Below are 17723 nucleotides of genomic sequence, written 5' to 3'. Positions count from 1 at the left end.
TCCTGGCAGCGGCCAGAGCACCGCTGAGCTGCTTTGGGGCTTGGCAGGCACCAGCCACCTTTCCCACACGGTCCTGCCATGACGTTCGGACGCAGCAGATGCAGGTTTGACCCCAGCAACCAGCACGGGCACGGCCCCACCAGCATGCACAGCCGCGGGGAAATCAGTGCTCCACCAGCCTCCTGACTCGCCGGGCACCTGCAGGGTCACCCCTTCGGCACAGCAACCACTGAACCTCAGCTGGACAATCCTGATCCCTGAGAGCAGCTTTTCCTGCTCTCAAGTACACGCAAATAAATTATCTAGTCAAACTACAGCTGTAAATATTGGGGCACTCCCAGTAAACTAGTAAGTGGCTTTTCTGGAGACATGAAGCAGCAGCCCCGTCCCTCCTCTCCCCCATCCTCCCCCACCTCTCCTCTAACCCGTGTTTGCTCCTGGCCACCCGCTGCGCTCCAGCCACAGCGGATGGGCTCACAGCTCGTACGGCCGAGGAGAGGCTGGGGCCACGGCAGACGCTGCCAGTCCAGGAGGGAGAGCAGAAGGCGGGATCAGCAGCTCTGATCCTGTCGGCTATCAGAAACGGTTTGCAGAAGAGGGATGAGAGATTTGGGGCAGAAGGGGTCACGGTACCAAGGAGAAAGGCGTGGGGGGGTGATTTTTGGTGAGCTTGTAGAATAGACTGAATTTCTCAAAAGACAAAAAAGAGAGAAAAAAACAGAGGTGGAGATAAAGAAATCAAAATCAAAGACCACAGGAAAACCTCAGAGAGATTTTCTTTTAATAAATGTGGCGAGCAAAGGTTAGTTTTACGGCACGAGCAGCCTAGTGACTGCCCTCAGTGACACCAGCTGGGATGGGGGAAAGACACTGCCAACACAGGTGGGGACTGCCGTGGCTCGGAAGAGCCCTGGCCATGTTTCCAGGTTTAGGCTATGCCCCATTTTTATCTACTGCACCTACAGGAGGAAAAACAAACCCCGGGCTCAGAAGAGCTGTGCCCAAAGCTGGGAGCACTTTAAAAAAGGCTTTTCCTTATTTTGAGTTTGGTTTAGATTCCGGTTTATCTTCAGGTCTCTGCGATGGACAAATGCTCTTTGAGTCAATTAAAATAGTTTCCAGGTCCCACTCTGCCAGTAGCCAGAACCAGAGAAGCAAACCGCACAGCAGCACCGGATCCACCTGCTAAAGCAAGTTCCAGCAGAAAACGCGTACGCCTATTTAATAAAGCAGACAGCAGTCTGTACCCTTTAGGGATTTATGCATACTTGAAGCCAAGCTTTAGTGGGCCGCAAATATTTTGGTAATTATAGTGTAGACAATCACAGCTTTGTGACGCCCGGCAGGAAGCAATGTCACCTGCCGTGGGCCCAGCCGGCAGGAAAGGTTACACTCACCGCGCTTGGGCCGCTGAGACCGTCCGCTCCAAACTAAACCTGCATCTGCTTCTCAATTGCAACCAAAGGCAACGCCAGAGCAGACAGCTGTTTCCCCTACCACCTTCAGCAGGGCAAACCTGCCCAATAGCTTGTCCTAACGACCTCAGAAATGCAAAATATTCAACCCGAAATGGTATAGTTGCTATTCCTTTCCTGCTCACAGGTCCTCACCCCTTACCGCTGAGTGTGCTACACTGGCAGCGTGAGAGGGAATGTACAGTCACATCCCAGTGCTTCAGCACAGAAAAGTACGTGACTCCTCTCTGTCAGCACCAGGCAAGACACCGGGTCCGAAGCCGAGCCAGCTGGAGCACACAGTGTCTGTTCAGCTGCCCCAGGACCCCAGGGGAGAGTTTAGGGAGCAGGTACCTGCGGACAAGGAGCGCTCAGAGCAGAAGCTGCAGCACAGCCAGTAAGTGCCCGCTTTGAAGGTTTCCGAAGAAAATGACACACAGAAAGAAAACCCTGCACCAGGCGGGAGCCGCCAAGGATGGAGCGCAGCAGGGCAGAGCTCTGCCCAGCACCCCTCCCCAGCGACCCACCACGGGTTACACAGCACTCACCAGCAGGCCCCGTAAGAAATCCATCATCTTCCCGGCATCACCTCCCTGCATCAGCCACACAGCCACGGCTGCTGCTGCGACCAGACTTCCTCATGGGCGCCCTGCGAGCGCGGCGGCAGCCAAGCACCAGCCCAGCCATCCCTCCCCAGCCCTGACACCTCCCTTCGTTAATGTTTCTCCAAGCCAGAGGCACGGCAGGACTGCTGCTTTGTTATTTCAAAGGGTGGCTCCCCTGGGAGGCAAAGTGCCCCAAACAGGTTGGGCAGGAAGCAGGTGAGGGTTTGCAAGGGACAGGCAGGCTCCTGCCCTCTGCTCTGCTCCTGCCGGGATGCACAGCCCCGCAGGGGGATGCAATGCACCCCTCGGGAGGGCACTCGCGTGGCAGAGCTGCAGCGGGAACCAGGCACTGGGCAGAAGGCAGAAAATCTGACCTCTCCAGCTGAAAATCTGTACGCACAAAAAAGCCACAGCCCTTCCAAAGGAGCTGAACAAACCCCAACCGTAAATCCTCTCAGAGTCAGCTCAGGACAACCCAACCTGCTGACCCAGGAGCTGCAGAGTAGGCAGCAGAACCAACAGGGCCTTCTCATCCCAAAACCACCCAGGGAGCAGGCAGGACACGACTGCTTTGGCCAAAACGCCTGCGCGGCTGTGTCAGAGCACAGGCAGTCCCAGCTGCCAGAGACTCGCTCCTGTACCTGCTCCCACCACCCATACCTACCCCTCATCTCTCTCTGTGACACTAAGTCTTGCAGAGATCTCTGGGAAGCGCCTTAAAGTCTACCGGGAGCAGGGCAGAGCAGGATGAGCACCAAGGATATCGACTCAATGCACTCATGCTGCACAGCATCTCATCGCAGGTTCAGCTACACCAGCGCTGAGCCACCGCCCGGCATCCCCTGCACTGACCACGATGGTCAGGGGACCGAGCAACATCTCCAGAAGGACCAGGTCTCTGGCTCCCAACCACAAAGTCACCCCAGGTTTACCTTCATCAAGCTGATGGCTCCTTAATCCCTGACATCTCCTCTCCCAGGCATCTCCAGTTCCCTCTCTTAAATGCCAGCAAACACATACCCAGCCCTTGCTTTTCAAGAACTGACGGCAGCTGAGACCAAAGCAGCAGCAGGGGCACAGGGAAGCTCCAAACAAGCAGACGCACAAACAAAACCCAGTGGCCCACAGACAGCCCCCGCTCTGAAGACAAATGGGATTATTCCTGTTTGGCACCTCTGGAGCTCCCTGCGCCTGGCAAAGACGCAGGAGCCTCCTCTGCCGCTGCCTGGCCGGGGTGCCAGCGCAGGCAGCTGTCACCGCAGCGGCTCTGCCATCACCAGCACCATGGGGACTGAGGGATGGAGGGAGGGAGCACACGCCACGGGCTCCCAGCTCTGCCTCACCGTTCCAAAAGGACAACCTGTGCCATCTGCAAAAGATCCTGGAGCTCTTTAATCCTGCTGTAAAGCAGAACAAGTCAGTAATCGCTTTTTAATTGCTTTAATTATGTGATTATAAAAACGAAGAACCAGCAGTGAAACAGGCAGCCTCCAGCCTTGCTGTGGAGACCAGTCCCCTGGCGTGTCCTCAGCCAAAGCCATCGCCAGCCTCTCTCCCAGCCGCAGCACCCACAGTGAGATGGGCCCATGCGTCTTGCGATGCGAGAAGGAATGGCCATCTTTGAGATGCATGAAAAAAAAAACCTCACCATTTCCTTTTGGGGAGCTTACATTACCTGAAGCATATGGAATAGCATCTACACACTTTTTCCATGCCAGGCTTTCCACAGGTTTCCGTGCCAAGTTTCCCATGCTGAGGGAAGCCTTGAGCTGAAGTTTAAACATCATTGAAGAGCCCGACCTCCCGCTGCCCCGCATCGCCTGGCTCCAGCCGAGAAGCAGCCATACCCCCCCTGCCTGCGGAGTGCCTGGGGTCTCGCCCCCCATAACCCCTCCTGCAGCAGCACCTGGGCAGGGGGCAGACCCTGGCATTGGGGGCCACCTCCACAGCCGGGCTCAGCCTGCCTGGCTCGCAGGCTCATTAAAAGGCAGAATTTCCATTTAAAACATGATGAGGGCAAGGGCAAAGGCTAAGGCAGAACCTCTCAGGACACAGGTGCTGCTGTAAAGTCTGGGAAGGCACGAGGGAGCACGGCAGCAGGACGAGCCCCAGGGATGCTGCAGGGCTGCAGTGCTCACGGTCACAGAAAGTCCTACCTGAACTCCAGCCAGGTGTTACTGAGCAATTTACCACCTTTCTGCAAGGCAAAATAAATTGCAATAACAATTTGTTTCCTCCCGCAGGGGCAGAGTGGGCAGGCTGGGGCTGTGGAGGAGCCGCGGCGCTCGCCCAGGACGGCCCACGTGAGAAACACCAACGCTCGCCGCTTCCCCGGCCATGCACGGGCAGATGGGCACCAGGCGTCCCACCACGGGATGCAGCAACGTCCCTGAGGTGAAATCCCTCTAAGCCGCCGGGAGGGCTGCTCATCGCCCAGCACCATCCCGCTTGTCCTCTGAGTCTGGTAAACGGCGCGGGGGCTTTTGGCTTCCCCTCCTCAGGCACCAGCCCAAGGCCGACCAGGAACGTTGCTGGCACGAGGACCGGGAAGCACGCTCTGCTGCTGGCATGCTGGCACCTCCTGCACCTGGCACACTGCACATCCCTGGGTACACCCCGCAGGTGGGATCCCCCTCTCCCCCTATTTCCCACGGTGCCCCCAAGACAACGCCCCCACTGCCGGCGGGCTCTCCCCAGAGGCGCATCCCCACTCCCTCCCATCATTCCAGGCTTCAAGCCCCCCCGAGGACCCCACTCTCCTCCTCCGCAGCCCGATGAGGTGCCACAGCTCGTGTCACCAGTGAACTGTGTCAGCTCCTGCCTGCTTTGTGCACCCAGGTCATACACAAAACCCTAAATAAACCAAATTGTCAGAAGCTCCACTAATAAACTCCTCCAACTCAACACTCTATTTCCAAGCCCACATGCTTTTAACAACCATTTAACCAGGTTCTCAGCCACCTCGTAATCCTCACATTCATCTCATCTTCTCCAGCTTAATGAGTAATTTCCCAGGTGGCAGCATATTGAGCGCTCTGCAACAACCCAGGGAGAAGAGCTACAATTGCCTTTGCCTGGAAACTCTGGTATCGCAGAAATGCCTCAGGTTACTCTGACAGAAGCTACTTTTGGTGAACCCGTGTTGCATTTTATCCTATTTTTCCCATTCATTTCCATGTCTCAGATTGACTTTTCCTGCCAAATTCGCTCTGAAGCTTTGCCCCAGGTCACCTCCCCGGCTCTCTGCATAGCCCTGCTTGGCAAAGGGTTGCGCGCTCCCTGCTTGCCTGAGACTGTTTGAACAAGATAACTGCAAGCTGGGAGCTGCGGAGGTGCCCAGTCAACCTCAGCTCAAGCAGGACCAGCTTCCAGGTCTGACCAGGTTGCTCGTGACCTTCTCCAGTTGGGTTTGAGAAAACTGCAGGAGGGGCAGAGCCCTGCAGAGGCAGCCGGGCACAGGCAGAGCGGAGGGGAAGCACTGTGTCCCACGACCTGCTGCCTCCACCACGGCAAAAGGCAGCGGCCGAGCAGTCCCCGGCAGGAGCGAGCGGTGGGTCGGACCCCGCCAGCAGTGCCTGCCTGCCGGGGACGCGCTGTCTGCCTTGTGCTGGCAAGCAGCCGCCCGCCTCGGCACCCAGAGAGGGTTATTAGAAGGATAACAGCACTGGTATTCTCCACCCCGCTTGGCATCGCCGCTCGTGATTGCGTAACATGAGCGGCAGCGCAGGATGGGGCCCGCCGGCACGCACGCCCCGCTGCCGCTGATGGTGTCTGAACACGCTGCAGGCTGAACTCCAGAAACCACCTACTGCTGCTCCCTCGGGAACAGCCCAAATCCGTACAGCCGCTGCGTTGGAAGTGCCGCTCCTCACCAGCTTCAGTTTCCAAAACCGGCACCTCGGCTTGGACCGCTTGCCCGCACACTCACCTTCATGGTCGGCGGGGCGGTGAGGGGGGGGGACAGCGGCCGCTCCGGGACGGTCACATCCGTGCTGTTCAGCAGCTCCTGTTTCCTGAAAAACCAAACGCAGGCATGTCAGCTTTCCCCGTGCCCCGAGCAAGAGCATGAGTCGGAAGATAAGGGCTTATCTTCTTTGGCAAAGCCGCGGGCGTGCGGGCTGCCTGTAGAATAATATCTTGAATCTGAGAAAAAACCAAACAGATCACATAAAAAGATGATAAAAGTCATCTGAAGAGCCCCATGCCCAGGGCGGGCCAAGACCCCTCGCTGCCTCACCGAGGGCCCGGGCTCTGCCCCTGGGAGCCAGCCGGAGCCCGGCTGTGGGGCTGGGGCGCGGTACGGCGGAGCGGGGACAGCAGGGCTGGGTTTCTATGACAACCCATCCCCACGGTTTCCCTCCATCTGGCACCCTCCCTGCCTGGGCAGGATCCGCGGCTGATCGGCCTCCCGGCAGCCCAGGCACCATGGAGGGTGGAGGAGGCTTCCAGCTCAGTGATGCCGGCGTAAAACCCAGGAATGCCCCGGCGAGGGTTTGGCAGGGCCCAGCTGAGGGCACCTCTGCCACAGGCTACCTGGGCATGGGCGCTGAATTTGGAGGCAGTGAGAGGTGTCGTGAGGACACGAGACCCCCGGGGAGCTGGGAGCAGCCCCCATGCCACGGACCTACCACGAAAGCATCACGCAAAAGCCCCCCAGCCTCGAAAAGGCACAACCTCGGCCCTCCAGCGATTATCTGATTAAAACCACCCTGTCCCCTTTACACCAACAGTTTCCCAGGCAGACAACCAAGCCGTCACTCGCAGCGGTACTGCCAGATGCTACTCTGGGAGTCAGAAAATCTGAGATGTAATTTAGTTTCCTCTCGTCCCTGCCAGGTTAGTCCTGCAGAAACCAGGCCAAAATGTCCAACTGTTTATCTCGCAGTAACGAGGTTTGGTTCCCATGGCAGCCCGCCCCAGGATGGCACGGCACGGCGCAACGTGCACAGCAGCCAGGCACCGATGCCCGCCGGGGCCCTCTCCAAAACACGCAGCTCCTGCCAAAGGGTGCACACCCAACCTCCTGCAACACCTGCCCTCGCCACCAGCCCCACCACCTCAGCTCCTGCCCTCCCGCCCACGCTGCCTTCCTCCGCCGAGTCCCAGCTCTCATGACAACAGGTGACAACCACATGCTGGCCATGGGGGAGGCTCGGGTGCCTGCAGCACCTCCTCGGCAGGGCCGTGCACCACGGGGATGCAGCAGGGATGCAGCAGGGATGCTGCGGGCACTGCAGGCAAGTTTTCTACAAGACCGTTGGTGCAACAGCGGTGCAAAAGCCAACCGTTGCCTGCGTGAGCAAAGGAGCAGCTGTTCCGCTGTGTCCCTGCTAACAAGAGACTGAACCGGAGCTTGAGAAGGGCTGGCTCCTGCTCCTCCTGCCTGTATGCACAGCTGCTCTTGCTAATAGGCTTCTCCTGTTCCTGATGAAACTTGACTCCATCTCTTTAAACACATAAATGTACGTCTGTATACACACACTCATATATACACATGCATATAGATAAGCTTTTAGGAGAAAGCCCTCTGCACGCTGCGGGTTGCAGGAAGGCACTGCAGTCTCCCGCCTGTCCGCAGCCCCACACTGCAGGATCCCAGCCTGCCCTTTGCAGCGCCACAGCCCAGGCCAGGGATTTGGCATCTCTCCCTGTGGCTATGGGACCAGCTTCACAGCAGCGCCTCGGAGCCCATGTCCCTGCAGCCGCCAGGATTAGATTTGGACGGAGGGGGCTGACAGCTGTCAGCCTGTGCTGTTAATGTATTGCACGTATGGAGACAGGAGAAGCAGGGAGCTGCAGCGCCTGTGACCAAGGGAAGTCTGCTGGTTTTGGCTGGGATAGAGTTAATTTTCTTCATAGTAGCTAGTATGGGACGATGCTTTGGATTTGCGCTGAAAACAGTGCTGATAACACAGGGATGTTTTCGTTACTGCTGAGCAGTGCTCACACTGAGTCAAGGCCTTTTCTGCTCCTCACCCCACCCCACCAGCGAGCAGGCTGGGGGGGCACAAGAAGTTGGGAGGGGACACAGCCGGGACAGCTGACCCCAACTGACCAAAGGGATATCCCACACCATATGGCGTCATGCTCAGCATATAAAGCTGGGGGAAGAAGGAGGAAGGGGGGACGTTCGGGGTGATGGCGTTTGTCTTCCCAAGTCACCGTTACGCGTGATGGAGCCCTGCTGTCCTGGAGATGGCTGAACACCCGCCTGCCGATGGGAAGCAGTGAGTGAATCCCTTGTTTTGCTTTGCTTGTGCGTGGGGCTTTTGCTTTACCTGTTAAACTGTCTTTATCTCAACCCACGAGTTTTCTCACTTTTACCCTTCGGATTCTCTCCCCCATCCCACCAGGGGGGAGTGTGGGGCTTAGTTGCCAGCTGGGGTTAAACCACAACCGGAAGGCAGGGACCAACAGGACACAAACTGATAGTTCTCATTAGTCAACGACCAAGGAACAAGAATTAATGGACTTCAGTTATAGCCAGGGGTACATCAGCTGGATGTCGGGGGAAATTCAGGGCTGGAGTTCAAGCCCATAAATCTGTCCCGGAGGCCTAAGACCAGCCCAGGCAGGGCACGGGGGGATCAGCACAGCACGGGGCAGGACGATGTACTGCCATACCGGGCAGTGCCGCAGCCAAGACCAGCCACCGGCACACGGGGACCCGGCCCACAGACCCCTGGGACCCAGCAGGCCAAATCCTCTGGTACTTGTAATTAATTGCTGATTGCACTTCTTGGAGCCTGGGGCGGCGCAGGCGTGCGGGCAGCAGGGCCCTGCCACCAGGACTTCTTTCCCTTGGACTCGGACGATCCTGCTGGGCTCCTCCCGAGGCGCGGGCAGCCACAGGCAGGAGGAAGGTGGACTTTTTGGCCTCCAGGCTGCAATGCAACGGAGCGGGAGGAGCGGAGTGGAGAGCTGCCCCGCGGCTGCGAGGGGCGAAGGCAAAGCAGGACCAGCAGCACCCGTCCCCGTCCCCGTCGCAGCCGCAGGGCACCAAGGGCTGCGGTACCGCCCGGGCTGAGCCAGCAACGCAACCGCAGCTGGAGTCACTGGGGGAAATACCCAGCGGTTTGTGTCCAAATGTGAATCTGGACCAAGGGCTGACATTTTACATTACATTAAACCAATATACATCTTTTTTTCTTTCTATTTTTTAAAATCAGAGCAGGACAAATTTGCCTTACATTATTACGTCTTATTTAAGCTCTTGGCATCTTCCAGTTTTTCAGTGCAAGAAATGAATTAAAACAATGTGGGACTGTGTATGGGCAATAGCAGAATTCATGTCCTGCCCACCCATATTGTTTATCGAGCTCCTTCCCTTTCTCCTCTCCACAAACTCACCACGATTCCACTGCTGAAAAAATGCCGAGGATGACAGATTTTTACTGTTTGCTCTTTGACTTTCTAGGACACTAAAGCACAGCCTGATCTGGAGCAAACCACTCATCCTTTGCTCTCCTTGCTTTGAACCCTGAGCTCTGCCTGATTGCGCTAATCTGCACAATGGCCTCAAAGGCATAAAATATATCAGACTTTGCAAAGATTAAAGTTACAGGGATGCACACAAATAATTTGATTTGATCTGGGATTTGTAACAGGTTGCCATAGCATCATATTCTAAGTATTATAAAATCACTCACACAACGTGTCCCTCTGTCACATGCTGATTGCTTCTTTGGGGCCAAACTGCTGGAACTGCTCCTGCAATTCCGGGGACAGCAAAACAAACCCATTCACCAGCCACCGCTTGTAATTAGCCTCCGTGCACTGGAAATATGTTACATTAAACTGCAACCACTGACTCGGATGATTCAGTCTGCCGTCAGCTATGGGGTCAAGGGCCATCAGCCTAATTCCCAAACAGATTACCCTCACGGGATGATAAATGAATCAAGAGGAAGATTAGCACGTCTTTATCTGTGCACTGGCGTGCTCCCACAGAGAAGCAGCCCCCGGGGATCTCCCGTGAAGCCAACGCCAGAGCCAGCGGGTGCTCATGGCAGCCCCACGCCATGACCCGGTCCCCGGCTGGCACAAGGGGTACGAGTGTCTGCAGAGCCTGAACCACAGCAAAGGTTCCAGGCATTCACGCCAGCAAGGACCGGGGCTGGGGGACGCTGTGCAGCTCCCTGTGGCACCAGCACCCGGCTCCCACCCACAGCAGGGGCCCCGGTAAGCAGCCCCAGGACGTTCAGCCCCCCCAGGGGTTTCCCTGCAAAGCCAGAGACCGGCTAGCCAGGGGATGCCAGTGGCCTGCAGCGTGTGAGCATCACTGCCTCCGCTGCGCAGCAGGATGACCTCCCTCATCCCGCGGGGGCCGGGACCCTCCCACGGCACAACCCCCAGCGCGCTCTGCATTAGCCTTCCCGACATGCTGGCGGCTCTCCCACCGAGTCCTGCACCAGGATGGTGCAGCACAAGAAGAAAACACATCTCCTGCCTGAGCAGCCTGACCGCAGACACGACGCAAGAGGGCAATGAGGAAGCAGGGGAGAGGACGGGGTGGGGAAGGGCAGCAGGAATAACGTGATGAGCTTAAGCGTGGCCTTGGCACGGCACAGCTCCAATATATGGCCTCTGCGATCACTCCCCACTCGCCTCTCCCTGGCACCACGGGATACGCGCGGCTCGATAACATATCCAAAGGTTATGGTGCTGCGCTTGCTCCCCAGAGGCAGCACCCAGCACCCAGCAGGCAGCCCTCTGCTTCGCCTGGCCCCCACACCCCCGAGCCCACCCTGGCCACGGCCGGGCATCAGAGCACAGGATGGGCGAGAGCATCCTCTGGAGCTGCACCGCTGCACAGCTGGACACGGGCCTTCCCAGAAGGCAACACAGGCATCACTTTTGTAGTTTTATTTCTTCGTTTTTCTCATTAGGCAAATTAAGAGAAGGAAAAGAAAGAATTAGAATCCTACATACTTAGTAAATCTAATTAAGGAAATACCTTAATGCAGTTACGTAGGCCCAACTGCAGGGTTTCCTAACAGAGACCGTGAGATCAGCCCTGACATCCCGGCATGGGTCCTGTGAGGCTGTGCTGGGGGGGGACCCCGCTGCCGCCAGCCGCCACCGGGAAGGCACAGCCTGTGCAGCCGGGGCTGCTCCCCCTGCTTCTCCCAAAGGGGGAACAAATGGGGATTTTTTTCCCCCCATTTTGAGTGCGTGGGCACTGGGTTTGTAACGCTGGCGAGTTCCCAACACAGCAAGGGCAGGTGAAGTCTTTCTCTTGTCTTTAGAGCATCCCTGATCACATCCCAAAAGCGCCTACAAATTAATATCCTGAATTTGGTAAACCCCACCGACATACTGAAATTGTGATTAAAATGTCCCGTTCAGTACAGAGCCAGGGCTGCCGGGACGCCCGGAGCCCCCCAAGCTTTCCCAGACGAACCCCTGCCTCCGGGCGCACACTTTCCTCCCGCTTTCTCAGTCTAAAGCCTAATGAAAAACTCCTAATGCATCCCACCTTCTTGTTTTGTTTGTCTCATTTACCAGACAGGCTCTAAATTGACACGGTACATTCATATAAATTACACATGGGAAGGGACGATGTCAACGTATTATCTGACACGGCAAAGCGTTTCGCACTAAGTAGTTAGCTCTACCTTTTGTTACACTGTGTAAATCCAACACGGAGCATTGCAGGTTATGTTTATGCCTACGCTTAATTCTGCAGACGAAACTTGGCCTAAGGAGGTGCAAAACTCTTGCAGCAACAAGTGCAGCCTGTCTAGATGCTGCATCCTTGAGAAGGACAGCAAAGATTGTCCTGTAAATTAACAGCTTCTATTTTTGGAGCCATCATTTTTTTGCCCTTGATGGGCATCACCTTGCCAGCTGCTCCCTCTTCAGTTTATTTAATATTCAATGCCCAGTGTCTTAAGTTTTCACAGAGGACTGTGCTTCTGTATTGCTTTTCATCTTCACACCGCCCCGGGTTAAGCCCCTGTCACGGGGTGGGTGGTGGGATCGGAGCCCAGGCTGCTCGCCCTACCTCCGCAGGAGGCTCCCCTCCATCCCCGCTCCCCGCAGGCAGGTCCCGCACGGCTGCTGCGGCTGACGGCACACGGCTGGGACCGAGCCTCCGACACCCAGCTCCCGGGACACCGGTGAGCACCTGCTGATCCCCCAGGCACAGAGGCGGCCAGGAGCCCTCGGCCGGCTGCTCATAAGTTGCAAAAAAAACAACCCCAAATTTTTTTTTTTTTTTTTTTTTGCAACAGAGACAAGGGCACAGTGGTGAGATTTTACACCTGGAAATCTGCAGTGAGTGCCTGAACGAGGCACCTTACTCTGACTTTGAACAGCTCTCCAATCAATCCCGGGGACTCCAGGCAGGCAAGATCTCGCTGCATCATCACTCATCCCGAGGAGGACGTCTGCAGAGGACACGCACTGCTGCAGGGCTCCCACTGACTTCAGACAGCCCTGGGGCTCCACAGCCACCCCAGACCTGGGTTTCATCCTCCCAGCCATGTGCACCCAGCCCTGCGAAGCTGCCAGTGCTCCGAGGCTTAAACAGGCGCAGGACAAAGCCCCGCCGTGGAACATCTTCCCTGAAAAACTGATTTACCTTGTTATGTCCTGGGCTCAGGCTGGCCCTACCCTGAAGCGTTACCTTCTTGCACTGAAGCCTGAGAGTCAGCAAAGAAAAAGCGCAGCATTTTCTGGTCTAGATTTCTTGCAATAAATTACGTATTTGCAAATTGCCAGCCTGCATCTGTGTGCACACACAGCCTCCCCGACTGCACAGCTCCCACAAGCGGGAACCAAAGCCCTGCTCAGAGCAAGGTGACATTTAACTGCCAACGAGTTTAGCTTTAATTACTCCTCTGCACCGAGAATATTGTTGAGAACAGTTCGGAGCGTCCCGCGCTCGTGCGGGCAGTGCTGCCTGTGCTGGCTGAGGTGGGTCACTGCTGCCTGTGCTGATTGTGTGGGTCACTGCTGCACTGCGCATTGCCCGTCCTGCTCGGGGGGGACAGCGAGGAACTGGCTCCTGCTTTGCCTGCACCTCTACAGACACTGGGTTCTTTCCAACTGGCCAAGGACTTCCCATTTGGTCTGGCTAGGAAAGTGAGGCTCGATATGCAAATAATGGTGGAAAGATATTTTTATCATTTACAAATTTTGTTGTCTGATCTCACTTGCAGGAGTAGAGAAAGTGGTGATTTCCCACAGCATTTGGATAAACCAGCCAAGGCACTCACGGACCTTTTAAAACCAGAAGGCTCATCTGATCCAATTCCTGACAAACATGAGCCAGCAAGCCTTGGGCAGCCGTTTCTGAGCTGATTCAATAATTTGCAAATTACAGAGAACAGCACCCAGAAACCAGCATTTCCAACCGCAGGCAGAACCAACACCGAAGGGTGAAGGGACGCTGTCCCAAGGCGGAAGGCATCCATGCCAGGGGTGGGAGGTGGAGCGGGAGGGGAGAGGCCCAAAATGTGCAGGATGCTGCTCCGGTGAACATCCCTCTGAAACAAACAGGAATTAAAACTGACTTCAGCAGTACAAAGATTTCACTCAATGGCTCCGGGAGACAGACTACCCATGAGTAAGCCCTTGCTGAACTAAACAGTAAACTAACAGCAGCAACAAAAGACATTTGCCTGATTCCCAGTTGCCTACACCGTAGCTGAGACCGATAAGCGAATGGAGGGGTGCACCCACACCGAGGCACCCACCCACCGGCTTTACCCTGCGAGAAGACGGCCACCATAGCATCACCTGGCTTGCACATGGGACATTCAGGAAAATCGATTTAGATAAAAATACCCAGTTCCAAATCCTAGGTTTCTGGAGCGGGACCAGAGCCAGAAGGAGCCCCGAGCCCACGGCAGCAGCAGCCCCCCAGGCCCCAGCTGCTGGTACATGTTACTGCTGCCCCCCCCTCCAACTCAAGTGCTCAGGACAGGCACGGACAGATTGATTGCAAGGTAAGCATCACCCCAGCTTTGCGAGGGGAGCTTGGTGAAGTCGATTTGTTGTGCTGCACTTTGCTGGGTTGCTAACGAGAAAGGGACATGGGCCACCAGGGACTCTGCAGCTGCCACCGATCCTGCCAGGCTTGCATATGGCTCATGTAAAGCAAAATTCAATTGCAAACACAGAACAAAGACCGAATGTAGGAGGAAAAAAAGAAAATAGGAGCAGGTGGAGGAACAGAGTCCCTTTTGACGATACCGCTAGCAGCCCCTTCCTTTTCCTGCAGATTATGTCACTTTGATGGCCCTGGCAGCTTGCATAAGACGAAGCAGCCACCGTAAAGCACTGCTTGAATTCTTGCAATCACTCCCATGAAGGCTCCTCAGTCCACAGCAGACAGGAAAAAACCTCCTCAGGGTCTTGTTCTCCCCTTGAGATGTCTGTGTGACTCTCGTCCTCAGTAAACCCTGCAGCAAGAACTACACTGAGAGGGTTTGTGCTCAACATGATGGTGGGGAAAAAAATTTTTAAAAAAACCCAGACTCACACATCACCGGCCAGATTTCTGTGAAAGTTCAGAGCCAGATTTTTTCACAGCCCTCAAGTGTCATGCTGAGCTCATTCATAGAAATCTGGTACCTAGGGGAAAGACGACTCTTTGGGAAACATCTTGCTCGGTGTGACTGGTAAAACACTCTCTTCTTTCCCTGCCATGTTTTGAGGCACACGCGGGATGGCCAACAAGTTTCAGCAGGGATAATGTTCGGAGGACCATTGGGGTCCTCGCTGGCGGCACAGACCTCCCCAGCACTCGGACATTCCCTACACGCAGCATGTGAAAGCGGAAGAGGCTCTGGACCACAGAGCGCTTGGGGGGCCCCAGCCGCCCCCAAGCCAGCCAGCCCCTCCGAAACGTGCTGGCCCGTAGCTGGAGCCCACGGCTCATGGGCAGAGCTACAGCAGGGATGGGCCTGGGCTAAACGAGCCAAATTCCAAGGGGCAACAGTGGGGATAGGAATGGCCGAGCCCACCAGGGCACCCCAACACAGTCCCCACACCCCACATCCCAGCCGGGGGCAGGGGAAGACAGGGGTCACAGCCATGGCATGTCTCAGCTCAGGTGAGCATCCATCTCTGCTGTTCACTCAGGACCATCAGGACCTGCGGGTTAGTTTTTTCCAACCGTTCAGCTTTGATGATCTACGTAAAACCCCAGCAAAGGAGAAGAAAATACCCCAAAACAACAACAGCAACACATGAACTATACGGGAAGGCCACCTTTAAGTCATAAAAGCATCACTAAAATCCTGCTCTCAAGGGCGCCTGTTGTCCAAGGGAAAGCACCTATGGCAGCAGCACCGAAAAACGGGGTACGGACCCTGTGACCCAAAACTGTGGGTGGGGGAAGAGCTAAAGCGTCATCCCCAGTCCTCTAACTCTGATTTTTCAGGCTCACAGACTGGCGGGGCAGGGGGATACTTCACAATAAAGATTCCAAATAGTCAGTTCTTCATTCATATGGTTTTGGTAGAAAATCACAGATTGAACCAAAAAAAAAAACCCCTCAATCTGCAGCAGTGCCCACGTTGCTTCCACCCCGAACCAGAGGTATGCACACCGACGAGGTTTGGATGCATATTTCTTACTATTTTTAACAACAAAGTTGCCAGAGCAGCACAGTCCTGGAGGAGAGAGAACTCCCTGACCAAGGACGCGCAACATAAATCAGAGCAGAGTAAATCTCTGAAGCAAACAGCAACTCCCCTTAATGAGCGGCAGGGAGAGCGGAGCCGCGCAGAGCAGATGCCAGCTAACACAATATTGCGAACAGGCTATTTCCTCAAAACACAAAGTTGAACATAAAGTACAATCCGTGGCTTAGTCAATGAAAGATGAAACCGTTTGTCAGCTGTTCCCAGCGAAGAGAGAAAGCTGTTGAGCCGAGTTACAGCAGTTCTGCGAACACGGTGATCCCTGAAAGAGAACGGTCCTTCTCGGTCTTCTACAGCAGGAGAAACGGGCGTCGGGGCTGACCGGACTCGGAAGGCTGAAGTGCAGCCCCCCGCACACGCACACGCACCCTGCGAGCAGGTCGCCGGTTATCCCCGGGGCCGACGGTCCGGCTCCGGGGCAGCGCCGCCGACCCACACGCGCGCACCAGACCCACCCGAGGAACAGCCACCGCCGACGCCACGACGCTGCCGGCGGCTCGCCCTGAGCCCCGCCGCCCCGGCCCAGCCCCGCAGCTGCCGAGCGGCGGGCGAGGGCTCTGCTCGGCCGCCCCCCGACGAGGGAACACCGGCGACGCACTCGCGCGGTACCTCTTCTCCTTGCTCTGCCTGCGGGACCTGTGCAGCAGCCCGATGAGCACCACGGCCGCCCGGATCCCCGCCCGCCGGGAGTGCATCCTGCCGGCCGGCCGGGACATCGCCGCTGCCGGCGCCGCCGACCGAGCTCCGGCCCTCGCCGCGGCACCTGCGGGGGCGGCGGCGCGTCCGCGCCCGCGCCCGCGCCCGCGCCGCCCTGCGCGCTCCCCGCCGCCGCCGCCGCCGCCGCCGCGCGGGGCTGCGCGGGGCCGCTTCTCCGCGGAGCCGGCAGCGCGGCGACGGGCGCGGGCAGGGCCGGGCCGGGCCGGGCCGGGCAGCGCGGGGGCGAGCCCCGCGGGAAGCGGCTGCTTCTTCCCCCTCCGCGCCCCCAGGGCTGTCGCCCCCCCCCCCGCGGACCGTCAGCCCGGGCTCTGCCGGGGCGAGCTGGGTTTTGAGCACGTTAAATGAACAGGGACCTAATTTTCTGCGGCGGGGCTCCAGCGTGGGCACGGACACTTGCGTTACCTTGATGCCGAGGTTTTCACGAAAACAGCCTGCACCGTCACCCGTGCACCGGGTTCTTTAAAGGGTGACGTTACATTACAGCCCCTTTAAAACCTGAACGGAGGGAAGGATTTGTTCCTGCCTTGCAAACATTTTTTTCCTGCCTTTTTCGGACATTAGCAAACCTTCCCCATACGGGACGGCTCGGAGCTGGGCCAAGCCAGGCGCCCGCTGTGCTTGTCCCAGGGATGAACATCCCTCCCCGCTGCAGAGCTGCACGAAGCCAGGTCTGGGAGCAGCACGAGCCCTCCAGCTTGCCTCTTACACGGGGGAGCTGGCACACAGCTTGTTCCAGGAAATATATATATATTTTTTTAATTAAGTAAACTGTAAATGATCTACTTCACAACCTCAGCACCTTTCCCTGGAAGTCTTTGTTGCCATGGTGACAAAACACCCGGGCCTCTCTGCCCCCTCCCCACCTCCCATCTCACCTTCCTCCTCTGCGAGTCTCATTTTCATGGGAATTAGACACAGGACTAGCTACAGCATTTTCAGCATGTTCCTTGTTAGAGGGATGAAAACACAGTCCGTGCTGTAGGCACGTATGAGAACATGCAGGCCAAACTCCAGCCCTCCACAGGACTGAAACATCGGCATCTGCCCAAAACCCACCGGTGCTCCGCTTCTTCGCAGCCAGCCTCAGAGAGTCGTAATAATCCTACTGCATCGTCTGGTCAAGCCCATGAAAGTGTTCCCCCGGGTATGCTTTAACCATCCCAGCCTCAGAGCAGGGAGAGCACAACCTCCCACTGGCAGCGGGATGCAGGACCCCCCAAGCGGATGTTCGGCAAACTGTCACAGCCGACAGGTCAGGGCTTTTAGGGGGACCCTGCTGCAAACAGGCAGCC

General features: G+C 56.6%; 1 protein-coding gene across 7 annotated transcripts in view; it reads right to left on the bottom strand.

Moving 5' to 3' along the window:
* Window positions 1–17723, bottom strand: part of RAP1GAP2 (RAP1 GTPase activating protein 2) — an 84688-nt gene that overhangs the window by 24814 nt on the left and 42151 nt on the right. For 3 of the 7 annotated variants that reach the window (XM_076354290.1, XM_076354291.1, XM_076354295.1), the window contains one exon: window positions 5988–6072. In XM_076354290.1, the coding sequence (XP_076210405.1) occupies window positions 5988–6072 (85 nt within the window). Of the gene's footprint in view, window positions 1–2002; window positions 2091–5987; window positions 6073–16323; window positions 16431–17723 lie in introns of those variants that run through there. The other 4 variants (XM_076354292.1, XM_076354294.1, XM_076354296.1 and 1 more) reach the window with 2 other exon arrangements.

Source organism: Aptenodytes patagonicus, chromosome 17 (genome assembly GCF_965638725.1).
Source record: "Aptenodytes patagonicus chromosome 17, bAptPat1.pri.cur, whole genome shotgun sequence".
In the NCBI taxonomy this organism is placed as follows: Eukaryota; Metazoa; Chordata; class Aves; order Sphenisciformes; family Spheniscidae; genus Aptenodytes; species Aptenodytes patagonicus.
Note: the sequence above shows the minus strand (reverse complement) of the source record. Positions and strands in the feature narration are given on the sequence as shown.